Here is a 27,205-nt window from a genome sequence, read left to right on the forward strand (position 1 = left end):
CCCAACTTGGGTATTGCAGTATTAATAATATATATATATATATATATATATATAATATATATTGTGTGTGTTTTTCTATGGAGTCTACTGTACAGGATACAAACATTATATTGGACAATTTGCACTTATACACACTTGATCATATCTAATATGATCATTTTTAAAATGGGAGACGGTTATTTCTTATTATCATCGTTTATTTATTTTGTATACTTTTTTTTACTTTTTTTTTTTTTACCTCTCACACTTTTATGATCATGTAGGATTTTGCTGTCCGCTTGAAAAATCGGACATCTTTGCAAACGGACACTTAAGGACACTACATGATGTGTAGAGATGAGTGAGTAGTATTCGATCGAATACTACGGTATTCGAAATATTCGTACATGATCAAATACTACTAGTTGTTCGCAGTAAATATTCGATTCAGAACCAGCGTCGATTGGCCGAATGCTATACAGTGTATAGCATTCGGCCAATCAACACTGGTTCTGCAGCAGGCTCATCCTTGCTAGTCAGGAGAGCTGGCAGCTTGCTGTTACGAGGGAGCTTACGTTTTCTCATAGGAATGAACTGACCAGCGTTGATTGGCCAGTGTACAGCCTTCAGCCAATCAACGCTGGTTCTGCCAGAGGCTCGTCTGTGAGGAGGCGGGGTCTAAGATAGGACCACAGCAGTCTCCATTGTGGTCCGATTTTAGACTCCGCCTCCTCACAGACGAGCCTCCGGCAGAACCAGCGTTGATTGGCTGAATGTTGTACACTGGCCAATCAACGCTGGTCAATGCATTCCTATGACAAAAAAGTAAGCTGCCTCGTAACAGCAAGCTGCCAGCTCTCCTGACTAGCAAGGACGAGTCTGCTGCAGAACCAGCGTTGATTTGCCGCAGGCTCGTCTTTGCTAGTCGGGAGAGCTGGCAGCTTGCATTTTATGAGGGAGCTTACATTTTATCAGCGAAACTGCAAGCGTTGTGCAGTTAAAGTGCACGGACCCTATAGACTATAATCAGGTCTGTGCGCTTTAACTGCACAACGCTCCTCCTAAACACTCTCCTCCTGCTACTCGTGGACTTGGTGACTCTCCTTTAGTCAAATAGTGGTTTTCCCTGAAACGAGCATTTTTTCCCATAGACTATGATGGGATTCGATATTCGATCAAGTAGTCGAATATTGAGGCTCTACTCAAAATGAATATTGAATCTTGAATATTTCACTGTTCGCTCGTCTCTAATGATGTCCCATTTGCAAATTGCAAACGGATGCAGCTAGTGTCTGATGCTAAAATCTTGCGCGGACATTAGCATCGGACACCGACACTAGTGTGAACCCTGCTTTATACATTTGTACATGGCAGCTAGGAGACCAGTGATAGGCTCCACTGGATATAGAGTTAATGTGATGGAAATGTGTCATTGTTTGCCTGCAGGTAGTTTATAAATTGATGATATATTTGACCCTAACAGTTAAATAGTTACTCAGCAGTCTCACTCTTTTGTGCAAATGCTCTACTCACATGTCTATAGCCTTCAGGGCTGTAATATTTTAGAATTTCCTGAGCAGTGAAGGTAGGGATGTGTCTCCCAACAAGTTAATATAAGGGCTATAAAACAGAATCAACATCACATAAATAATACAATATTTTCTTCAATAGTTTATATCATACACAGGGGTAGACCCATACCCTAAAGTAGATATCAAGTAAAAATGATCATTTGTCTGTAGTTCTCCAGTGAAATTTGGTGAATCCTGATGAGACTTTGATGTCTGTGATGACCATAAATATGAAATACAGATGCTACTAAAATAAGCTGGATCTGCAGATAAAACATCTTGTGTATGGACAGCTATAGTAGATGGACATTGATTACAATGGGACTTACCATTGGTCCTAGATCACTGACTTCATCAAATCAGATTATTTTGATTGAAATTTTACAGGACATGTATTTACATATTAAATCATTCGGAGCTGTAAAATGGAGCCAAGGTAGTCCTGCATACAGTATTTTCATCTGCAAGTTATCGCTTTTTACCTATAAAAATCACCTCTGAAGTCTACACGCACTAGATGTGAATAAGCTGAGAACACTTATATACGCAGTCAGAGATAAGAGTCATACTTCAGAAACAGGCACTTATGTCTTCTCTGCTAACATGTATATGTAGAATGTCCATACACAAAATATTTAGCTAGATCACTGCTGATACCTCTGGTTCCATAGCACTAGAGAGTATCATGTTTGAGGTTCTAGGTCTTGTGTAACAGGAGATATTAACAATTAAGACAGGAATGAGTTCTGAAAACAGGCAGTGTCAGTTTTCTCAGCTTCTCGGAATTCAGAGGTGACTTAGAGGACCGTCCACCATTTGGGGCACATGCGGTTTAATACACCGCTAGAAAACCGGCAGTGCATGAATTCAGTGCACTATTGGCTTTCCCGTTCTGTGCCCCCGGTGAAGAGCTATCAGTGCCGGTACCGTAGCTCTTCACTGTCAGAAGGGCGTTTCTGACAGTCAGTCAGGAACGCCCTTCCTCCCAGCAGCTTCTATAGTGCTGTACTGGGAGAGCGGTGAGGAACACCCCCCTCCCCTCCTGATAGTACTCATCCATAGACGATTACTGGGGGAGGCGTTCCTCAGCGTCATGGTTGGGCGGTAAGAGGAACGCTCCCCTCCCCTCCTGATAGTTCTCATCCATAGACGAGTACTGGGGAGGCGTTCCTCAGCGTCATGGTTGGGCGGTAAGGAATGCTCCTTCTCTCACAGTACAGAACAATACACGCTACTGTGAGGAAGGGCGTTCCTGACTGACTGTCAGAAACGCCCTTCTGACAATGATGAGCTACGGTACTGGCACTGATAGCTCTTCACCGGGGGCACAGAATGGGAAAGCTGATAAGTGCATTGAATTCAGCACACTGTCAGCTTGCTAGTGGTGTATTAAACCATATGTGTCCCAAATGGTGAATGGTCCTCTTTAACATAACAGAGGATAGTTATTTCATTATAGCTTGTACTTGTAAGATTTCTTATTAAAAAGAAGTTCCCTTTAAAGAGGTATTCCCATGTCGCATACTCACCAGTCTTCACTTCTGTAAAATCTTCTTTCTTCCTGGTTTCTTGCATCATTTGGTGGGCGGGGTTTCACATGCAACCTGCCGTTTAGCTCCGCCCCAAATTAGCATGTAGCTCCGTCCACCGCATAGCGTGATCCTATGGGGCGGCTGAAGGGCCTGTGATATCATCAAAGGTCCTTAAACACTATATGCACAATAATGGACTATGAAGTACAGGCACGAGCAACTCCATTCTGTGTTACATACAGAGACTGCCTGTCTCTGCCATAATGAACACAATTGAATTAGCTAGTCTGATAACTGGGAGAACAGAAGACGAGTTCAGAAATGAAAGCAGCTCCTCTCCTCTATCTGATAGCAGGGAGGTAGGTCACGTGGTGCAGACATAGGAATAGCTAGAAACACAGGCTCGCTCCCTGCACTTAGCCCCTCCTCCCTCCCCCCTGAGAGCAGCAGATACATCACTTGACTTTTGAGCAGATAAGTCAAGGGCTGTGTCAACAATGAATTGCATGAAGCCAGCAGCAGAAGCGATGCTGTTATTCCGCTCCTCCGCCCTCCCCGGAATAGCAGCATCGCTCCTGCCGCTGCTGGCTTCATGCAGGGCGGGAGCATAGCGATGTTGCAGGCATCTGTGCTGGCGTCTAACCGTCCCCGGCATCTGCCTCTCTATTACAGCGGATGCCGGGTCTGTATTGGCGGCCTCTTCCCCCCCAAAGGGTAAACTACCCCCCCCCTTCCAGGCTCGCTCCCGTGCACATAGTCCCTCCTTCCTCAGAGCAGCAGATACATCACTTGACTTATGACCAGATAAGTCGAGGGATGTGAAAAAAAATGAATAAAGTGAGATAGTGGACAAACAAAGCAGTTTTGCTGAAGCAATGTATTTAGGAAAAGTCTTACATTCACATTAACAAGCATTATAGATAGGATCCTTGTGATAAGACACATGCATTGATGACAGCCCCACGTCACAAAGTGAACCATTTATTGATTTTAGCATGGTACTTTATTCTGGCTGTGCAGTAACCTAATAAAGCAAATAGATAACAAAAAATATCAGACAACAAAGGATAAAGACTAGCAGTCATCCCAGTGTGCTACTAAAGCCATTGTGTGTCTACCCTTCCATGGCCCTATTATCTGGCCCATTATAGGGAGCAATTGTTCATAGGCCCATTTAAGTGGCCTCCCGAATGGTTATTTGTTGGCTGAATAAAAGATACACGATCATTGAGAACACTGTATACCAGGGTATGTTGTTAATCAAAAACCTGAAGGTGGGAAAAACAATTGCAGCAGCGATTGTTCCTTCTCAATGTTCTTTGCATTGGCTTGTGTAAAAGACCACCAATAAGCACCAATGTGTTATAATGGCGCTTGGCGTGTACCTTTAGTATTAAACCTGAATGTATATAAACCAACGATTAAAGGGGCTCTATCAGCAAAATGATGCTGATAGAGCCCCACATATGCGTGAATAGCCTTTAAAAAGGCTATTCAGGCACCGTAAATGTTATATTAAACTACTACCCCCCCCCCACCCTATTTTAAAATAATACCCTAAGAAAGAATATGATAATCATACCGTATCGTGCACGCTGGGCGGGCATGCAGTCCGTCGTCATCTTTAGCAACGCCTACATCTTCTTTCAGAGATGTCCTCGGGTCCCGTCTTCCTTGTCTTTTTCTTCCGGCGTCTTTGCTTGGAATCCCGAGCCGGCGCAGTAGCAGGGGAACTGAGTATGCTCAGTTCCCCTGCTACTGCGCTGGCACGGGAATGAAGATGAGGAAGATGGGACCCCAGGAGTATCAGGGGGACAGTAGCAGGGGAACTGAGCATGCTCAGTATGCTCAGTTCCCCTGCTAATGCAGCGGCGCGGGATTACAAGCAACGACGCCGGAAGAAGAAGACGAGGAAGACGAGACCCGAGGACTGCAAGAAGAAAGAAGATGTAGGCGTGGCTAAAGATGACATTGGACCGTGCATGTCCGCCCAGCGTGCACGATACGGTATGATTATCATTCTTTTTCAGGGTATTATTTTAAAACGGGGGTGGGGGGTAGTAGTTTAATATAACATTAGCAATGCCTGAATGCTCTTTTTAAAGGCTATTCATGCATATGTGGGGCTCTATCAGCATAATTTTGCTGATAGATACCCCTTTAAGAAAATTGTTTACAAATGGAGAAATTTCAGGACTTTTGCTGCAGGTTGAAGATAGAGACTGCTTTGTAGCCGAACGTATTCCGCCAAACATTTCCAAAAATTACGGTTTCTGGCAAAATATTTTTGGATGTGTTTCAAGAAAGCCAGCAAAAATATCCACCAATTATTGATGGGCTGTTGGTGAGAAGGTCACTAATGATGTCATAGCCACGACATAATATCTAGAGAAGTGCAATTTTAGGGGAAGATGGCAGAAGCAGCAGAAGTAAGACCTCAACCAGCAGGAACAGAGCAAACATCAAGAAACCTTATATTACTACAGAAATTGTGGATAGATTAGATAAACTGCATTAATTACAATATACAGACTCTGTGTAAAAGAAGTGACAATTCTATAATCAAACTGGACTCTTTTTTTATATAGTCTGCCATTTTTATTTTTTGCATTTTTCCTCTGTTGTTGCTTCTGACAGCTGTATGCTGAATACAATGACACTTTTTCCATACAGCAGTGGTATTGGTAAGTGGTATTATTTTCTGTGGTTTTGCCACTTTTAAGCAGCGTTTATTAACGAATTTACCATATGGCAGTAGTGCAGTTAAATATTTGCCACTTGTAAGCCCCATTCCTTACAGATTTACCATAGCGCAGTAGTGCAGTTTATTATGTCTTGTCATAATTTCTCACACGGAAACCTGAAAGCGGAGACCGGGCTCAGGTGTGAACCTGCCCTTAATTATTTCTTGTGGTATTGACAGCTGGTTTTATTATCAAAATTACCACACAAATCAGAATAAAATAAAAGCAGTAAAATGTCTGGAAAAATATAAGGCAGACCATGGAGATGGTGTAATAATAGAGGGAGGAAACCCCTGTGCCACTGCCACTAGCAATAAGAATGCGGGTATCAGTCGTGGCACTACTTTTGGCCTTGGTAGTGATTCCAGTGGATCAGTCACAGCAGGATATTACATTTGACAGTGACACGGTTAATTGCTAACAAGGTTTAGTGTGTTCCTCCTCCTCTTCCAACACTTAATTTTGGCTTTTCTGCTCCATCAACCCTGTCTTCACTGCCGTTGATCCTTGTATACTACCTTCCTTGCCACAAAGAGACAAGATACAGCTGCAGAGAAAAATATACGTCCTAGTCTTCTTGTTTCTGTTCAGAAAGATGAAAACAATTGGTCTTCTGATGTAAAGGAGGCTGAGGTGGAGGACTTGACTGTTGTTGGTGGCGGCAGTACTGGCAAGAATTGGGGTATGGGTATCCATGCTGGTAGGGGCATACAGGAGAAAAAGGTGTTGGCAACAGGGATAAGCCAAGTTGACACATGGTCACATCAAAGAAACTACAACGGGCATACCTCAAGTAAGCACATGTTGTGGTGGCGGATGGACTGGTAGACATGTTTCCAGAACTGCTGATAGTGACATCTTTGTGCCATCATGTCCGGTGTGGGAATTTTTCTGTACTGCACCAAACGACAAATCCCTAACATCATGGATTTGCAAGATTATAAACGGTGGCCCTCCATGCACAAATGTAGAAGCCACATTTCTATCCAGCAGTGACAACAGTTCACAAGAGCATCAAAGGCCAGGTCCTAGTTATGACTATCATATGCGATATTTTTCTTACTTATATAGCGCCATCATATTCCACAGCCCCTTTTTAAGGCCAAGGCCCTTGTAGCGCAAATGACACAGCAGAAACACTGCGGTAAAAACTGTGGCGTCCTCTAGGCAAGCAGGGAGCTGCATCATGGCAGCTTCCATAACTGTGTATGCAGCGCTCAACGAAGCTAAAACTAATGTGCAACTACAATAATGACAATGCAACCACACCTACCCATGGTTGGCCACTGGCTCTGTGCTTATGCTGGCAAGCTTGGCAATACCAGCTAGCTGCATCAATGTGAATATCAAGGACTACTTGATTGCTGCGCTTCTAACACCTTAACGGCTGTTAAATATAGGCATACAAGTCTTTAATGGCCATTTTGCATCCATTTTTTCATGGCCAAGAGTTATCAGTTTTTAATAGGTTCTGGGGATCATATCACTATAAGGAGAGAACAAATTTGGAGACTTACAAAGCCATTTTCGCTTCACTGGGAAATATGCAAATCTGTTTTCCAGGATGTATTAGGAAAACAATGCCTCGGCATGATGCCCTCTAGGGACAGCCCCCTTAAAAATCATGCACGACTTTTTCAAACAAGCCTATTGCTATGATGCAAGATTTAGCCAAATCAGAACAAGCCTATTGCTATGATACCCTAGAGGGCAGCAAGCAGAGGCATTGGTTTCCTAATTACATCCTGGAAAACATACGTGAACTTGAAAAAGTGCAGACGGGCAACCAAAATGATTAGGGGAATGGGTGGATTGGAGTACAACGATAGATTAACAAACTTGGGGTTATTCAGTTTAGAGAAAAGACATCTACGGGGAGATCTAATAACAATGTACAAATACATGAAGGGACAATACAAAGAACTTAAGGATCTTTTTACTCCTAGGCCAGTTATAAGAGGACATCCTCTACATCTGGAGGAGAGAAAGTTTCACCGGAAACACAGAAGGGGATTCTTCACAAACAGTGAGGCTCTGGAACTCTCTGCCCCAGGAAGTGGTGACTGTGGATTCATTGGGCAAGGTCAAAGAGGGCCTGGATGCCTTTCTTGAAGAGAAAAATATTACAGATTATGGACTCTAGATGTCATCTACAATTTAACTATTTTCTGTGTACCATAAAAGGGGAAGGGGGGGGGGGGGTCCATGAACTTTCACACATCAGATTTTGGTTACACAAGGACAGCAGACTCGCGGCTTCTGTTCAGAACTAGGCGATTCAGGGTTATACTCCTTTCAGGTCACAGCTTCGAATGCTCCATTGTTAGCCATGATACTTAATATACACAAAGACTGAGTCTTTAAGATTTTTTTTTATTTCAACAGCATATTTCACAAATGAAACAAAGTAAGCTGGGTAATTGGCATAGACAGTACAGCTATATACAGCGGTAAGCAGGAGACTAATCTCATGCCAATACATAGGAAAAGATACATTTACACAAACTGTACAGTTTAGACAAGCAGGTGATGTTTATCAAAAGGCAGGTCGAGTCTAGGGTGCAGTGGTCCACATTAGTAAAAAGTCTGCATTTCTATTGTCCTGCTCTCTCATTCAATACTTACCAAGATATAGCAAGTACATTTACATTTCACAAAAAAAAAAAAAATTCAAGGGAAGATGTAATAAAAGATAAAAAAAAATATAAGTGCTCAGTTTCTGCTATCAACAGACCGAGATCTCGACCGAGACCTCTGACGATCTGCAGATGCTGGGGACTTTGACGGGCTTCTAGAGGCAGCTTTTTGTGATTTTTCTTGAACAGGAGACCTACTTGCAGATCTGGATTTGCTACGGTTACTGCGGGGAGTGCGGCTACGGCTACGAGAGCGGCTGTAGGACTTCCTGCTCCTGGATCGGGAACGGCTGCGAGAGCGGGATGAGCTCCTGCTGCGGGAACGGGACCTGCTTCTTGACCTGCTATAAAACAAAACAAGAACGTCAGCTCTCGAGTTTTTACTTTAGGCGCAGATTTTTCTGCAGTTTAAACCACAGTGGTTTACTAAACAATGATGAAAGTATTTGTGCTTCTTGCAGAGTCCACTCTTGGCTTTACCTGAAGTTACAGCAAAGACCTAATCCAAAAATGCCTTCATCTTGGAGTTATCCCCCCCACACACACACTTGCTCCCTTTCCGAACCCAACAATCATGTCAGAGCCAATAAAGTGGTAGTATGCAGGAATTAACATGGCTGAAATGACTTTTAGGAGACAAGCGGGATGAACTAAGCCATGTGTCAATGCCCAGGACGTAAATACAGCAGTAGTCTTGTGTACATAACACTGATTGACCAGACACACAACATAATCTCTACTCCATGGCCATTTTGGCATTGATTTTCAGGGATCTATTAGACTAGATAAGGGTTGTTCCATATAAGTAGTTTGGGACCACTGGCTGCCACATGTGCTGCCCACACTCAGCCTGGCTGCAGAGGTCCTACAGACTTTACTTTCATGGGAGAACCCTTTTAAGTTTATTCTTTAAAGTTAAAAATGGGACAACCCAATTTGTCAGTTTAAATTATATATATATATTCAAAAAAATAATAAGTCTACTAACCTGTGCCTTTTGTTTCCTTCAATCAATCTGATTTTCCTTCCATTGATCTCCTTTCCAGACAGTTTATCAATAGCATTTTTTAGATCACTGTAAGATGCAAACTCAACAACCCTGTGAAAAGGAAGATTCTTGGTTAAAGGCCATCCAACATTCACATCTGTAGTGTCATAAGGAAAGAAGGAGGATGAGGAGGGGGGGGGGATGATCGCATTATACCCCCACTTACCCTTCATTTAGTTTTGGTCTGTGCGCATCAGCAAAGGTAACTTCACCAGCTTGTCTCATGAAGTCTTTCAAATCCTAATACAAGATTGATTTTAATTAGAACAAAGGCAGACGGCAATGAGATAAACACTGAAAAAAATTTACAGTGTTAGACCAAGAAGCTGACATTGTACTTTTACCACTCTGAGATTTAGAATAGCAAAAACTACAATAGGGCACAAAATAAGTGAAATGTCTTCTGAAGTAGAAAAACTAGCTTAAGTAGAAAGATGTTAAATTATAATAAAATATACTAAAAATTAGTATGTAATAGAAGCCATTTATTTGGTGCCCGTGATGTCATTAAAAATATAAGTTACTTTACCTTTAATAACAAATCCCTAGGCTAGAGTCAACCAGCAAACTGCATTAAGCGACTGGAGGAACCGTCACGAGACAAGCCCGACTGGCTCTTCACACCCACTTGAGGGCTAACCAATTGATCGAAGCTTTAATATCGTACGACCCTCCCTATAAGAAGACTATGGACGATGGCCATCATTTTCTATTCTTGTGGTGTTACCATGGACTTTATTGCGACCAGGATTCCAACGACCACCTAATTGCGTATCTTTCAACTCTGCGACCACGACCTTCTATTCGGAATCTTTACAGCAGAACATCTCTCAACTTAAGGACCAGATTTCGATAACTCTCAGGGGGTCGCTGCAACCTGGCACTTAAGGAAGTGCTCCGCTATGTCTAGACCAGCACCGGATCTAGGTAGCCAACAGGCACTGTAGGAGCTCACTGGTAAATTCAACCCGGCCCAACCAAAAGTGACCAACACAGAGCGATAACCAACTGGCGCTCCTCGTCACAAGGCCAACGAGACACAGATAGGCTGGCAAATAAAGGGTTTAATATTTGGTTAAAATTAGGTTAAACAATAAAAACAAAATAAAAAAAAGATACCCCAAATCCCAGTTTTAACAAATTGCAATTTCCATTAAAAAGTGTACCTAAGCGTACACTGGCAAGCATTCTTTTGTACCCCATATAAACTTAGTTAACAAACCTGCCAGCTGACACGGGAGGACAAGTTCTCTACAATGAGACGGTTTTCAGTCCTTATTGGAGGAGCACTAAAAGAAAATGCATAAAAAGTTACCACGTGCATAGCCAGTCTTCACTCTGCTGACTCACTCTATGGTCATTATTATTTTTTATTAACATTAAAACTATCAAAAGTATCATACCTTCTATCATTGCGTGGACGACGACTACTAAAACGATCAGAGTATCTTCCCCTCCCCATTCCTCGGCCGCCACCACCTCTGGAGCGCAGGCGAGCATGCTCAATAGTAACTCTGAAAGGGAAATTAAAAAGCTGATTTACAATAACATCTTACATTAAACAAACTCCAAAAAGAATAAAACAAGATGAAAATGCATCTACCTTTCACTACACAGTTCTTTCCCATCGAGCTCATAAACGGCATCATCGGCATCTCTTGGGTCTTCAAACTCCTGAAATTCAGAAATATACAACATGCATTAAAACCTAGGACATGAGATACCATTTATAGTTGGAAAAGGTCGCATAAATATAGTCAATTTCACCTTATAGATTGCAAGTTTGAGGGTTAAAAAAAAAAAAATTATATAATTAGTTATTAACTTACCACAAATCCAAATCCACGTTTTAGGTCGATATCTCGGATTCTTCCATACCCCTTAAAGAATCTTTCGACGTCTTTCTCCCTGGCAGTCGGGTTCAGTCGCCCGATGAAGACTCTGCAGCCACTCATGTTGATGTATTTTGGATTTTAACAAAAACCTGCAAAGCCAGAAGTTGTATTGTTAGCACTGACGACATCTACAGGTCAACAAGCAGCAATGACACCTAGCAGCCACTAGATGGCACTGATACAGCCCAGCTTTGAGTGCTCCTCCCTCCCCTAAACACCCCCTCCCTCCCCATCTGCAGAATTGGGTAGGTTGATCTTGAACAAGGTCACTGGCAAGACAATCCCTTAGAAATTAAAAGGAATTGGGGGAAAATTGTGCAGTGGCAATAACAAAAAAACAAACAAACCAACAACTCTCTACAGAATGTTTATCTACCGGCTGAAGATTATAATAGTGTATGTAATGTAATATACATATATATTAGTACAAATCCATCTATCAATTATCTATCTAGTCACATACATAGCAGATACGCATAGCTATACCAGTTACCCAGGGATTTTCTATAGAAACCTTGCAGCATCGTGCTAGTCTCCAAGATGGCGCCTGCAGCCTGGCCGGAGGGCGGGGCTTCCCTACACTCATGGCTGACTAGCGCCTAATACTACATCTACCTTCCCAGAAACACAGAAAACGACCAGGACGACTCTACAAATCTAACATCCATCCCTTCCCTACACCATACAGTAACCTAGCCCGTATCCCTGCGTCCTACACCGTCACCTCCGCACCACAGGTGCAAGAAAAGCGGCAAAAAACCCCCAAAATACTAAAAAAATACTCGGCAGAAATAAAACGAAGCTGGTAAAGCAAAGAACCGCAGCATAACCCAGCACAGCCGCCGCCTCTCCCAGCACCGCCCCCACCTTACCTACTGGCACCGCAGCACACTTCTCGAATGACGCACCTCGCTCTCTGCAGTGGAACAAAATGTACGTAGGCGGGGCGTAACAAGAGAAGGAGGCGTGTTTTGTACCACGTGACTCCCCGCTACTCGTTGTTTGGAGAAGACCATAGCGTCACACCACGCCCGCTCCCTGTCCTACTTTACAGAAAATGGTGGCTGCTCGGGCGTGGCCTGGGAAGGAGCCAGCTGATTGGTTGAGAGCGTCGCAGATGGCTGAACTACTGCAGTGGTGTCTGTGTCGCAAAATGGCGGCCGAGAAAATCCTGTGTCATTTTGTTAATTTAATGTAACTGATCGGTGAATGGCCAGGCTCATAGGAGAGCACGTATTAGCAGGTCGTGGACTGTGCTGAGCCTAATAACACATATACACTGCGGAGTTCAGGGTGTCATTTGGGGGGCAATGCCTGATAATAAAGGCGATAAGGCGTTTCCCCCACTGCCTTCCTGTTGTCGTGTGGGGGGAACTGACGACCCTCATAGACATAATTTATTTATAGCACCATTAATAGTCTTGGCCTTTGTTCACAAGTTTGGGGAAAAACAAACCAGGAAGACTCCGTAAAGGAACATGGCTTCTATGAGGTGTGGCTGCAGTGACTTACTGTACACACCAGGCCATTGCTAAGTACAATGTTATAGTCCTTTGTGTTACCTCACATGCCATAAACTAGGGCTCCATGTAGTCAGCCGTCTATGGAGTGGTCACTTCCCCTTTTAGTGTATAGGACAAATGCATCCATAAGGCTTCATTGCCCCAATGGAGGCCACAATAGTGTGTGTGTGGGGGGGGGGTTGTCTCCGTCTGCTTATGTATATCAGATACCTTTTATTTTGTATATTTAGTACATAGTATCTGTCTGTGGAATATGTTGCAGCCATTCGAGAGCCCGCTCCCATCCCTCTGTGTAATATACACAGCTAAGACCCCTCACAGACAACCATCTATGAGTACAGTGTGCTGACCCATTTATTCCTATCACTCCACTCACATGACGGTGTATTACACGGATCAGTGTGCGGGGTAACAGTTCGGGCTACAAAATTCAGTACAGGTCCTATTCCTGTCCAGTTTTGTGGCCATGCTTCCGCCACTCCTATTTATTGAATGAATGGGGCTGCGGAGGCCTGGGCAGCACACGGATCAAGGGTCCTACAGGACTTATCTCCACGTTTTTCGTACAGAAAACGCAGCAGGCTGCATTATAGTCTATGGGGTCCGCGGTAACTGCTTTTTAAGCAGATTAGGTTTCCGTTTTTTGGGTCCGCTTGGGGAACAGAAAGCCGAACGCTTGTGTGAACCTAGTGTTAAATGTTTTTCTTGTAAAAATAGACACTTTTTAATTGGTAGAATGGTAGAATCCCTTATAATAAAGGGATTCTACCACTAAAACGCTGTTTTGATGTCAGAATAGCCTTTTGAAAGGCTATTTGTCTCTTACCTTTAGATGAGGTCTCCGTTCCTTAGAAATACCGTTTTTTACTGGTATGTTAATGAGTTCTCCGCAGCAATGAGGGCGGGCCGCAGCGCTCAAATGGCGATGGGGGCGTCCCCACTGCTGCCCGAGAACAGGCTCCAGCGACGCCTTATTCTTCAGCTGCATCCTTCCCTTCTCTGTCGTCTTCCTTCTTCATTAGCTCTGACGCCTGCGCAGTCGGCTTTGCCATCGAGACACTGGTAGAGCCGACTGCGCATGCCGGCCGGCGGACGTGTAAAAGCTTTATTTCCTTACAGAACTAATTCTGACTCTTCTCATTAGAGGCTACATTGCTAGTATCAGTTTCAGGTATCACATTGAACAGAATAACAATGTGCTTTTGAGCGAATTAAAGACACTAACCAATGAATTATAAACCAGATGTTTCTAACAAATATAGATCAAAAGGGGCTACAAAACACGTTATATATTGCTCTATAGTTTCTCTGCCTTCCTGACATTATTATTACAAGTCTGATTTTGCTCTGTTTGGTTTGGTAAATTTTAGATTGAGTTTGCTGTGCTATGAATGTGGATTGGACCTGTGAGCCTATTATAATATGTTTGTCCACATGTAAAGAATGGTCACTGAGATGCAAACAATTCTTTTATATCACTGACAATGGGGAGTCACTCAATCCTATGCTTAAAAAGAACTCTTTACATACAATAGGACTGGTCTTACTAATGTAATCAGCTTGTTTATTGTACATACTTAGGACTGGTTTTTCCAGCAGGACAATGTGCTATGCACACAGCTATGTCAATCAATGTGTGGATGAAGGAGCACCACATCAAGACCCTCTCATGGCCATCCCAATCTCCAGACCTGAACCCCATTTAAAACCTCTGGAATGTAATCAAGAAGAAGATGGATAGCCACAAGCCATCAAACAAAGAAGAACTGCTTACATTTTTGTGCCAGGAGTGGCATAAGGTCACCCAAAAGCAGTGTGAAATGCAAGATGCATGAAAGCTGGGATTAAAAATCATGGTTATCCCAGCAAATATTGATTTCTGAACTCTTCCTGAGATAAAACATTAGGACTGTTGTTTCTAAATGAATATGAACTTGTTTTCTTTGCATTATTTGAGGTCTGACAGCGCGGCTTCTTTTTTATTATTTTGATGACTTCTCATTTGCTGCAAACAAATACAACATTTTTTGCTTTGAATTGTTGTCAGTAGTTTATATAATAAAAAAATAATAATGTACATTTCACTCAAAAATATACCAATAGAGAGAAAAATCAGAGAAACTGAAAATTTTGCAGTGGTCTCTTAAAGGGGCTCTATCATTGGGAAAAGTCATTTTTAACTAATCACATCCTTGCATAGCCTTTAGAAAGTCTATTCCACACCTACCTTTAGTATGTAAATTGCCTCAGTGGTTTCTGAATAAGTCCGTTTTTGTTCATATGCTAATGAGCCTCCAGCCAGCACAGGAAGTTCCCAGCAGCACTCGTCCCTGCTATTATCGCCTATGTGTGTGTGCAAACAGGAAGCTGAGGCAAGCGGTGTGCAGTGAAAGCACACGGACCCCATAGACTATAATGGGGTCCGTGTGCTCTCTGCGTGGTGTCCGCACGGAACATGAAGACAGAAAAGTACTTTGTGATCTACTTTCATGTCTGCATGATTTGTGCGAGCAGCACGTGGAGAGCACATGAACCCCATTATAGTCTATAGGGTCCATGTGTTTTCACTGCACACCGCTTGCCAATGCGTTTGGTATTCCGTTCGGAGGTTCCCCATGCAGACTCCCTGAACGGATTACCAAACACAGAAGTGAGCGAGAGGTTATTCCCTACCCTGTAATACACATGAGTGCTAGACTCTACATGGCCATGCTGTAAGTAGAGACTGAGTAATAAGCTGCGGCCAAACACGTGTATGCCTGTAGCTTTAAGCGTGTGGAAATGTTTATCTGCTACAGTAAACATCATAATAGGGAAAAATGGCCACACTGCCATAAACTATAGACATTTGGTATCGCTGTGACTGCACTAACTTGCAGAATATAGGTAACAGGTCAGTTATACTGCGCTGTAAATGCCATATGAATAAAACCCATAAGAAATGGCACCTATGCAGTTTTTTATAATCACATCCCATTCTGAATTCGTTTCCAGCTTCCTAATACATTGTATGGAATATTAAATGGTACCAATACAAGGTACAATTTGCTCTGCAAAAATTAAATAAATGATGACTTCTGGATGGCAGGAAGTAAAAAACAAAAAATGGCTGTGGCAGGAAAAGTTTAATACTAGTCACTTTGGCTTGAGTATATAGGGTATACAGTTAGGAGAACTGCAATGTCAGATAGGAAATGGATAGGCAAGTATTCCTTTGGCTCACAGTGGCAATCTTTCCTCACTGGGCATTGATCAATTTCAGGCCAGGCCCAGATCATGTTCTGCCACTCACAGAGGCTGCACTATGGCTTTATAAGCTAAGCGATATACATTGTGAATCTAGCAATTCCTCATGTAACCAATGCAATGATGTCATCAGCAAGCAGACAGTTGTTCATAGCAAAGACCTAGGTAGTAGAGATGAGCGAGTACTGTTCGGATCAGCCGATCTGAACAGCACGCTCGCATAGAAATGAGCAGCCGGCCGGCGTCAAAGCGGAAATACCAGGTGCACCCGTTCATTTCTATGGTGCGTGCTGTTCGGATTGGCTGATCCAAACAGTACTCGCTTATCTCTACTAGGTAGTATATCCTAGTAGGATTAGCATGAGTCCAACCACTGTTACAAAATGGCAGCAGCTCTAGGAAACACCATGCTTTTCTTTGCTTTCATTGAAGGCTTCCAAGGCTGACCATGACAACAGGAGACAAAGTGCAACGGCTCTTTCCTAGCACAGCTGCCAATTCTTTTATCAATCTACATTAATCATAATGGGCAGATTAACTGTGGTTGGATAATGTCTATGCTGAGACAATGACTATGCAGTCACTTAGATGACAACCAGCTAGGTAAAGTAAATAATATAGTGGAAAACAAACCACAGGGTACCTGAACCAAGTTGAGTCAAGATAAAGCAAATTGAGCTGATTCGGTGCTTTGCAGTAGAAACATGGCTATTGTGTGGTCAGTTTATTCTCAGCTGAGTGTTCTCAGTAATGTTCATATTGATGGGGCTCCATAACAGAGGTCCTTGTATTGTCTAAGCAACCACCCAGTTCTTTTTCTTTGAATTCAGTGGGAAGTTACATATGTTGCACAGGTTTTGTGTAAGGGTATGTTGACATAGGTAACCCAATTTCCATTGTTCTGCTGCATTACATTATAAATGGGTGTATTAGACTTCGGTTCTGATGTCATTTTGCATTGTGGAATGTTTTATTAGATTCTGTGATATAAACTTAGTTGAAGTAGTAATAATGATCATGTACAGTAAGGCAATGGCTAGTACTATCACTTTGTAGTTCTGGGGTTTTCAGTTAGAATTCAACCAAGTGCAACAATTACGTGGAATACTGATAGGTTAAAATGGATTTCAAGACTTTGATGCAAGCTGCACAATGCCATGGCATGGCCACTACACAGTGTACAGATCTATCGGCTTCTGACTGGCACTCAGAAGACCTGCTAGCTGTGACAGTTAATTGGTGGGGGTTCTGGGCATTGGACACCATTGATCTGATATAAATGACCCATCCTAAAGTCAGTATCAAGTCATGGAACCCCTTTAGGCTGAGGCCCCACGTTACGGAAACGCAGCTTTTTTGTTGCAGATTTTGCAGCTTTTTTGAGACAAAACCAGGAGTGGATTAAGCGGAATGGAGGCATCTAAGTACTTCTTATATATTTCCCATTCATTTTGTAGCAAAAACTGCAACATAAAAAGCTGTGTTTCCATGACATGGGGCCTCAGCCTTAATTTGGAATTTAGATTGCGATCCCAAATGGGGACAGGAACTGTTGGGATTATTATTTAGCCTACCTTCACCAGTTGTGGGGAGATATTAGCAATTTACTCTCAGCAAACTACTTCTACGTTTAATATTTGAGTCTAACCAGCGTGGATTTGAAAACATTAACATATTGAATTTCATTTGCAGAAGTCGTCAGATACAACATTGCAATATCATGTGCTAACCAGACACAACCTTCCAAGTGAACACAAAACCACTACCCGAGCCTTTGCATCTTTTATGAAGAGCAGTCATAGACTGCACAGCCACAATGGCTTTATTTTTCAAACACGCCGGCAGTATCAGTAACACTCACATATCCTCTTTCTGCAACATATACCTTCCAGATACACATCACCAACAACTGGTCACATGATCTTCAAATAAAAGGCCTGGGACCGGACGTCGTCCGTACAGAGTCCTTGCCAGGTTTACTGTAGGAACCATGGCTTCATTCATAGCTAAATCCTTCTATGACTTGCATGCTACAAACCTTGATGGGGAGAAGGTAGACTTCAATGTTTTTAGGGGAAGGGTGGTTTTAATAGAAAATGTTGCTTCCCTTTGAGATACCACCGTCAGGGATTACACCCAGCTAAATGAGCTGCAAAACAAGTATCCACGTCGGCTCGTGGTGCTGGGATTTCCTTGCAATCAGTTTGGCTACCAAGTAAGTGACTCTCTAAATATCTATGTGTTTCATGCTGTTACATCATTCGCCAGGCGTCGTGCATAGAGATACTGTAGTCATACGCAGAACGTTCCCATTTGGTCAGACTATTGCCATGGATACCTGATTGGACCTGAGACTAAGTGTCTTATATTATGGCTACATAATAAGAATCAATTTATAGAAATGCAATTATGTTTGACCTATGTGAATGATATACTGTATGTCTGCAGGGTAGATCTATTACTGGTACCAAGAAGATATACAAATTGGAAAAGTAAGACTCAGTACACATGAAGTTACAAAAGTATAAGTTTATGTATCCATGGGCTCCCCAGTCACCTGACATAGGTAAAAATGGTGTCCTTTGGCCGCTGTTCTGCTGGTAGACATGAGAATCATGTTTTTACAATCGCCTGCGCTTTCCTATACAAAGAGACATAGCAAAGTAATGTACATCGGAAGGTACACCTTTTGATATAGTGGGACCCAATGGGTAACTAATGTTGTGAGCATATACCTAACAGCAAACTAGCAATTACTGACACAAAGGGAATAAAAGCAATAAAAAAAGAGCACCAACAATATTTTACAAATATTATTTATATTATTATTATTTGTATTATATTATTAATTTTGAACCCTACAAATTGTACAGCGCTATATTTGGCGCTATATAAATAAAATGTATTATTATTATTATATAATATTCCACATCAGACACGGGGAAGGCTTTGTACACCAGTTTTCTTTATTTTTGCATCACCCTCGCCACCTCGTTCAAAGGGGGTAGGCAAGGAACATGGCAGACCTGCTGACCCCTTAAGATGTATGGTAATTTTCACCAGTGAAGGAATCAGCCGTACCCTCCATTGGTGCAGTGGATATGAAGACTGGTATTGAAAAAACACCAGTCTTCTTAAACCTGCCCCAAACTATTACAATAGAGAATACAGACATATTAAACTGAAAAATCCCGATACGTATTCATCAATAATAAATCATATCATATTCAGTAACAAATATATAAACTACAAAGTAGGTGGTATAATAACTGACCACAGAATATACATGAAGATACCCCAAAAAGTCCAAAGTGGGTATATAAGAAAATGAATGTTATAGTAACCTATGTGAAACCTCAAGGTGAATTTAGTAAGTGATAACAATAAAACAAGAAACAGTTTAAATCATAAATGTTATATTATGACTTAAGCAGATAGAAGTAAAGGTTGGTCAAAAAAGAAATACCTTTAAAGGGATTCTATCATTAAAATCGCATTTTTTTTCTCGATCACACGTAGGAATAGCCTTAAGAAAGGCTATTCTTCTCCTACCTTTAGATGTCTTCTCCGTGCCGCCGTTCAGTAGAAATCCCAGTTTTCGTCTGTATGCAAAAGAGTTCTTTCGCAGCACTGGGGGCGGTCCCCAGCGCTGGAACAGCACTGGGGGCGTCCCCAGTGCTGCAAAAGAAATCTCCAATGACACCTCTATCTTCTTCTGGAACGTCCTCTCCCTGTGTCTTCTTCCATCCTGGGATTCAATTTTCTAGGCCTCGGGCAGAGCAGACTGCGTATGCCAGCAGCCACAAGAAAAATGGCTGTTTACACAGTAAGCTGTGTAAGCAGCCATTTTCTTGTGGCTGCTTACACAGTAAGCTGGTGTAAGTGGCCATTTTCTTGTGGGCATGCGCATTCGGCTTTGCCCAAGGCCCGATGAAAGAGCCGACTGCGCATGCATAGAAGTTTGAACCCAGCTCCGGAAGAAGACGCTCAGAAAGGCCGTTCCTGAAGAAGATGGAAGTGGCGCTGGAGAGTTCTCTCGCAGCATTAGGGACGCCCACAGTGCTGCGAGAGAATTTATTTGCAAACAGACGAAAACCGGGATTTCTACCGGTGGCACGGAGAAGACATCTAAAGGTAGGAGAAGAATAGTCTTTCTTAAGGTTATTCCTATGTGTGATTGAGAAAAAATGTGATTTTAATGATAGAATAGTGGAATATGTGGCATAAACAGGATAGAGAGACCAACTGTGATCATCACTTGGTGTGGCTTTTTTTTTTTTCTGCACCAATTTTTGATTTTTGTGTGAGTAAATGGGGACAGATAGAACACTGCTGAGCCCCATCACTCACATGCCATATCGGAAAAGGTCACTGCTGAGGCCTGGGGTCGACTGCAATGGTCACTGCACACAAACAGATCGCCATCTGCTGACGTCAGCCAGGACCTGCAAACAGAAGCCACCATTGGAAACGGAGGACCTGGGAGAGGTGGGACAACCTCTTTAACAAAAAACTGATGCGCTAAATAGACTTCAATAAAAGAAATGCAATCCAAAAGTGCATGTGCTTTTAATATTTGCACTTCTGTCAGTTTTTTTAACTGGATAGGAAAAATACAGATGTTATTTCACCCAGCAAAATAATATATGAATGGAAACAAATATAGTGGACCTGTTGTAACTGTTGGATCCATCAATAAAACTGAGTCCATGCTTGAAACAAAAAAACAAAATCTTACTATGAAACCCACCTAAGGCCTGCGTAGACGGCCACGCAGAAAAACGCTGCAGAAAAGATCACGGTGGAAACGCATTGTATTTTTTTCTGCAGCATTTTTCACAGAAAGTCTGCAGAGTTTTCTCTGCATATTTTCTGTCCCAGTTATACCTATAAGGAAAACGGCAGAGTTTCCGCAGGTATAATTGACGTCCTGTGATACAAAAATAGCAACGTTTTTTGAAAACGCTGCATTTCCGCTGTGGATATTTTTCTGCAAAGTGTGGATATCGCACTGTGCAGGTATTGTAAAACTCTGTGGTTTCTGCCACAGCATTTACACTTGCACTTCCACAACATGGTGGCCCAACCTAAAGGGGTTGTTCAAGACTTGATGGACTTTTCCTTAGGATACGTAATCAATATCAGATCAGTAGGGTGCTGTGGCTGTCAGACTGGCACAGAGCTGGAAGTGGACAGCACAGTACACTGTAGTGGCTGGGCCATACTATTACCACTCAGCAGTCTACTACACCGCATACAGAGCTGTCTGTTTTCTGCTCTGTTTACTGTGCACACCCAGTAGCCACAGCAGCTGATCATTGGGTGTCAGACTCCCACTGATCTGAGCTTGATCAACTGTCCTAAGGATAGACCTTCATTATTAAATATGGCATACCTCCCAACCGTCCCGATTTCCGCGGGACAGTCCCGATTTGGGTGATATGTCCCGCGGTCCCGGTTGGAGGGAGGTATGTCCTGATTTCAACTCAGACCTGCGTCCAGAGGACGCAGATCTGAGTTGAACACATATGCGGCTGAAGCAAGGAGCTGACACAGGTCAGCTCCTCGCTTCGCCGCTGCCCGCCTCTCTCCCTGACACATGCGGCTGAAGCTGCTCGCGTGCTCGCTTTGCCACTGCGTCTCTATCTCTCTCGCTGACACATGCGGCTGAAGCGAGGAGCTGATCTGTGTCAGCTCCTCGCTTCGCTGCTGCCGCCGGCTCCTGGCTTGTAGACGCGATGTACAAGCCAGGAGCCGGCGGCAGCAGCGAAGCGAGGAGCTGACACAGGTCAGCTCCTCGCTTCAGCCGCATGTGTCAGCGAGAGAGAGACGCAGCGGCAAAGCGAGCACGCGAGCAGCTTCAGCCGCACGTGTCAGGGAGAGAGGCGGGCAGCGGCGTAGCGAGGAGCTGACCTGTGTCAGCTCCTTCCTTCAGCCGCATGTGTCAGCGAGAGAGGCGGGCAGAGAGCGGCGAGGGAGCGGAGGAGAAGGTAAGTTTAATGTGGAGGTGGAACGTGAATCTGGGGGCAGAGATGGAGAGGACGGCATGACACTGGGGGCAGAGATGGAGAGGACATGAATCTGGGGGCAGAGATGGAGGGACATGAAACTGGGGGCAGAGATGTGGGGACATGAATCTGGGGGCAGAGATGGAGGGACATGAATCTGGGGGCAGAGATGTGGGGACATGAATCTGGGGGCAGAGATGGAGTGGACATGAAACTGGGGGCAGAGATGTGGGGACATGAATCTGGGGGCAGAGATGGAGGGGACATGAATCTGAGGGCAGAGATGGAGTGGACATGAAACTGGGGGCAGAGATGTGGGGACATGAATCTGGGGGCAGAGATGGAGGGGACATGAATCTGAGGGCAGAGATGGAGAGGACATGAATCTGAGGGCAGAGATGGGGGACATGAATCTGGGGGCAGAGATGGGGGACATGAATCTGGGGGCAGAGATGGAGAGGACATGAATCTGGGGGCAGAGATGGAGAGGACATGAATCTGGGGGCAGAGATGGAGAGGACATGAATCTGGGGGCAGAGATGTGGGGACATGAATCTGGGGGCAGAGATGGAGGGACATGAATCTGGGGGCAGAGATGTGGGGACATGAATCTGGGGGCAGAGATGGAGGGGACATTAATCTGGGGGCAGAGATGGAGGGACATGAAACTGGGGGCAGAGATGTGGGGACATGAATCTGGGGGCAGAGATGGAGGGACATGAATCTGGGGGCAGAGATGTGGGGACATGAATCTGGGGGCAGAGATGGAGTGGACATGAAACTGGGGGCAGAGATGTGGGGACATGAATCTGGGGGCAGAGATGGAGGGGACATGAATCTGAGGGCAGAGATGGAGAGGACATGAATCTGAGGGCAGAGATGGGGGACATGAATCTGGGGGCAGAGATGGAGGACATGAATCTGGGGGCAGAGATGGAGGACATGAATCTGGGGGCAGAGATGGAGAGGACATGAATCTGGGGGCAGAGATGGAGGGGACATGAATCTGAGGGCAGAGATGGAGAGGACATGAATCTGAGGGCAGAGATGGGGGACATGAATCTGGGGGCAGAGATGGGGGACATGAATCTGGGGGCAGAGATGGAGGGACATGAATCTGGGGGCAGAGATGTGGGACATGAATCTGGGGGCAGAGATGGAGAGGACATGAATCTGGGGGCAGAGATGGAAGAGGGACATGAATCTGGGGGCAGAGATGGAAGAGGGACATGAATCTGGGGGCAGAGATGGAGAGGACATGAATCTGGGGGCAGAGATGGAAGAGGGACATGAATCTGGGGGCAGAGATGGAAGAGGGACATGAAACTGGGGGCAGATGAAGGGTGTATATGAAACTGGGGGAGAGATAGAGGGGGGACATATAATTTATGGGTGACTGTAGGAGGATTATACTGTGTGCGGGCACATGAAAAATTAACGAGTGGGTGGAGTCAACACAAAAGTGGGCGGGGCTAAACTTGCTGCGGCGCGCATTGCCCCTCTTTCGGTTCTTCAAAAGTTGGGAGGTATGAATATGGCCGAACCTGTTTAAGCCTCATTCACATCAGTGTTTGGATTCTGTCCGGGGAAGTCCGCATGAGGACCTTCCCCCGAACTAAATACAAACGCAATTGCAAGCGTTGTGCTGTGAAAACACACGGACCCCATAGACTATAATGGGGTTTGTGTGCTTGCTGCGCGCTGCCCGCATGAATCATGCGGACAGGGAAGTATATGGTGAACTAGTTTCCTGTCCGCATGATCCCTGCGGAGATCTGGCGGCAAACACACGGACCCCATTATAGTCTATGGGGTCCATGTGCTTTTACTGCACCAGTGCGTTTGGTATTCCGTTTTGGGGGTCCTCATGCGGACTCCCGCTGATGGAATCCAAACGCTGATGTGAACGAGGTGCAATAGGTCCTAATATACTGTATCTAAAGATCTCCATTCCTCTGTACACTAAAGAGACTGGAGACCTGCCAAGCATAATAACATAAAAAACAACCTCAATCATGTGCCATTTTCTATAAGGTTACCATGGGAATACGGTTTCTATGGTTTCTCCGTCTGTATTTAAATATAGGAACTAGGTAAAACTCTGTTATCTATAGAAATCTGTCTGTATGTGCTGTTATACTTCACAATCTATTGTCCTTATCATCTGAATCAAAGTTATTTTTACAATAAGTTAACCTTTTTGTAATAGAAGGTAACAAGGACTAACGGTAAGAATGAATGCTCCGCTGCCGCACGCTGCTGAAACCTCACTCAGTCATTGTGGCCAATTGGCATTTGATTTTTTGGGTAAAACTATTCAATTCGAAACAATGCACATTTTTTAATCTTTTGTTGCCTCAGAATTGCCAGCATATCCTGCAGTCACGTACAGAGATTGTCATCATCAGTCTTTTCTGCAACATGGCTCACGTTTTAAATTCCGTATCTCGGACACACTAGGGTTAATCTCATAGTGCGGTTCCATAGCGCAGTCATCGGTAGGGGTTCATTGAAACCCTCCATTCATAGTCGGACATTGTTGTCAGCAGTACATCTCATTTTAACATGAGTGGTTGTGCTGCCGACCAACAAGCAGTTATTTTGCCCATATTAACAATGTGATCAAAATGAACGTTTTCTCAGTAGTCGGCTGATCCAGAGCTTGTTTGTATAGAGAAATGATCCGAAACAAGTGATCTTTATTCCACAGCTTGTGTTAGGGTGACGGCAACCGCGGGTGGCCAAAGTCCAGCTTGCTCACAGTGGACCAAAGTTTGCACCATGTCGCAGGCGATAGATCCATTTTACTCACAAAATCGTATGACAATTGAGCCACTGCGGGTGGGCATAGTTTTGAAAACATGTAGTTGCTGTGACCACAATGTGCCTTCACCCTAAAAAAGCCTTAAAGAGGATCTTGGGCCATGTCATTAATTTGAGATAAGTGAGGGTCTGACAATCAGCACTAGCAACGATGCTTGGTTCACATCTGCGTTGATATTCCATCAGGGGGAGTCCGCATGGGGACCCCCCGAACGGAATACCAAACGCAATTGCAAGCTCTGTGCAGGAAAAGCACACGGACCTCATAGACTATAATGCGGTCTGTGTTCTTGCTGAGTGCTGCCCGCACGAATCATGCAGACAGGAATCATGTGGAGATCTGGCGGCAGGAACATGGACCCCATTATAGTCTATGGGGTCCATGTGCTTTCACTGGCACACCGCTTGCAGTTGCATTCGGTATTCTGTTTGGGGGGTCAGCATGCGGACCACCCCGGACGGAATACCAACGCAGATGTGAATGAGGCCTCAGATGTTCTCCATACCGTGCAAGAAGCCAGAAACAGATGGTCTCATCCACTGCGCAGTGGCAAGCCATGCTGTTACAGCTCCACTCCCATCCATTTGGATGAGAGCTCAGTTGCGATATTACAGCCTGGTCACTGCACAGTATGGAGCCATCTACTTCCAGCTCCATACGCTATGCTCAGCTGTTTTGTCCAGGACTGGGTGTTAGATCCCTACTAAGGCCTTGTTCACATCAACGTTCGTATTCCGTCCGGGGAAGTCCGCATGAAGACCCCCCTGAATGGAATACCAAACGCAACTGCAAGCGGTGTGCCAGTGAAATCACACGGACCCCACTGTAATGGGGTCCGTGTACTTGCCGCCAGATCTCCACAGGGATCATGCAGATAGGAAAGTAGTTCACAATATACTTTCCTGTCTGCATGATTTGTGCGGGCAGCGCGTGGCAAGCACACGGACCCCATTATAGTCTATGGAGTCCATGTGCTTTCATTGGCACACCGCTTGCAGTGCCATTTTTTTTTTACTTCACAGCGCTTGCAATTGCGTTTGGTATTCCGTTTGGGGGATCCCATGTGGAATACCAATGCAGATGTGAACCAAGCATAATCCCAAAGGAATCACCTATCCAAGAGATTGGTCACTATTAGAGATGAGCGAGTACTGTTTGGATCAGCCAATCCGAACAGTACGCTCCATAGAAATGAATGGGTGCACCTGGTATTTCCGCTTTGACGTCGGCCGGCCGCTTAACCCCCCCGCATGCCGGCTACGTCCATTCATTTCTATGCGAGCGTGCTGTTCGGATCAGCTGATCTGAACAGTACTCGCTCATCTCTAGTCACTATTATAGGTCTTGGTTTACCCCATTACGCCAATGATCATGTCAGTATATTAATGTGAAATGTACTATTTTTTTTTCTTAGCTATCGTTTTAATTTTCATTTCTTATTTTAGGAAAACTGTAAGAATGAAGAGATCCGTAATTGCCTGAAATATGTCAGACCTGGTAACGGCTTTGAACCTGCTTTTACCGTATTCCAAAAATGTGAAGTGAATGGAAAAAGCATTCATCCAGTGTTTGCTTACTTGAAGGACAAACTCCCTTCTCCAGATGATGAACCAGCCAGCCTGATCACTGACCCCAGATATATCGTATGGAGCCCTGTACACAGATCTGACCTGTCCTGGAACTTTGAAAAGTTTCTCATTGGCCCAGAAGGAGAACCCTTCAAGCGCTACAGTAAAAGCTTCCCAACGATCAACATAGAACCTGATATCCAGAGACTCCTAAAGCTTGCCAAATAATGTCATAAACAGATATATCAGCATCAAGAACAATTGCCACATCATTCAGAAGTGCATGTAGGCGTGAACTGTAAAAGTATCACATATGGCAATATCAAATGGCAGTATCACATATGGCATTAACTACTGCACTCCCTGAGTGGATAGCATTAGTGATAAGCAAGATTTGGGAGAAGTCTACCCTCATGGATGGATTGTAAATTTAGGCTGGCCATGCACATTATTAATCCATGTTAGTCCATCTAATATGAATGGGGTTGTCCCCAGAGGTGTCTGGAAGCAAGTTACTCTCCTTCCACCTTAAGAACACACGCACGCTCAGCCGAGCAGAAAAGCTGTGACTCAAATGAGCATTTGACCAACATTATAACGTGTATGGCCAGCTCTAGCTTCTGCACTATAT

The 27,205-nt window shown here is 44.0% G+C and overlaps 2 protein-coding genes across 3 annotated transcripts in view; one reads left to right on the forward strand and one right to left on the reverse strand.

Annotated features, from left to right (window-relative positions):
• Positions 1 to 8,183: 8,183 nt before the first annotated feature.
• The window catches only part of SRSF5 (serine and arginine rich splicing factor 5), a 95,019-nt gene continuing 75,997 nt past the window's right edge, over positions 8,184 to 27,205 (reverse strand). The window contains exons 1-8 of one of the 2 annotated variants that reach the window (XM_075282844.1): positions 12,278 to 12,374; positions 11,340 to 11,494; positions 11,114 to 11,184; positions 10,914 to 11,024; positions 10,733 to 10,799; positions 9,677 to 9,750; positions 9,451 to 9,561; positions 8,184 to 8,806 (exon numbers count right to left, since the gene is read on the reverse strand). In XM_075282844.1, the coding sequence (XP_075138945.1) occupies positions 8,539 to 8,806; positions 9,451 to 9,561; positions 9,677 to 9,750; positions 10,733 to 10,799; positions 10,914 to 11,024; positions 11,114 to 11,184; positions 11,340 to 11,465 (828 nt within the window). In that variant the 5' untranslated portion in view covers positions 11,466 to 11,494; positions 12,278 to 12,374 and the 3' untranslated portion in view covers positions 8,184 to 8,538. Of the gene's footprint in view, positions 8,807 to 9,450; positions 9,562 to 9,676; positions 9,751 to 10,732; positions 10,800 to 10,913; positions 11,025 to 11,113; positions 11,185 to 11,339; positions 11,495 to 12,277; positions 12,375 to 27,205 lie in introns of those variants that run through there. The other variant, XM_075282845.1, reaches the window with a different exon arrangement.
• Positions 18,165 to 26,846, forward strand: GPX2 (glutathione peroxidase 2). The gene is made up of 2 exons (XM_075280886.1): positions 18,165 to 18,389; positions 26,452 to 26,846. Exons 1-2 carry the CDS (start codon positions 18,165 to 18,167, stop codon positions 26,800 to 26,802), a joined length of 576 nt encoding a protein of 191 aa, XP_075136987.1. The 3' UTR covers positions 26,803 to 26,846.

The sequence above is a fragment of the Leptodactylus fuscus genome, chromosome 7 (assembly GCF_031893055.1).
Source record: "Leptodactylus fuscus isolate aLepFus1 chromosome 7, aLepFus1.hap2, whole genome shotgun sequence".
In the NCBI taxonomy this organism is placed as follows: Eukaryota; Metazoa; Chordata; class Amphibia; order Anura; family Leptodactylidae; genus Leptodactylus; species Leptodactylus fuscus.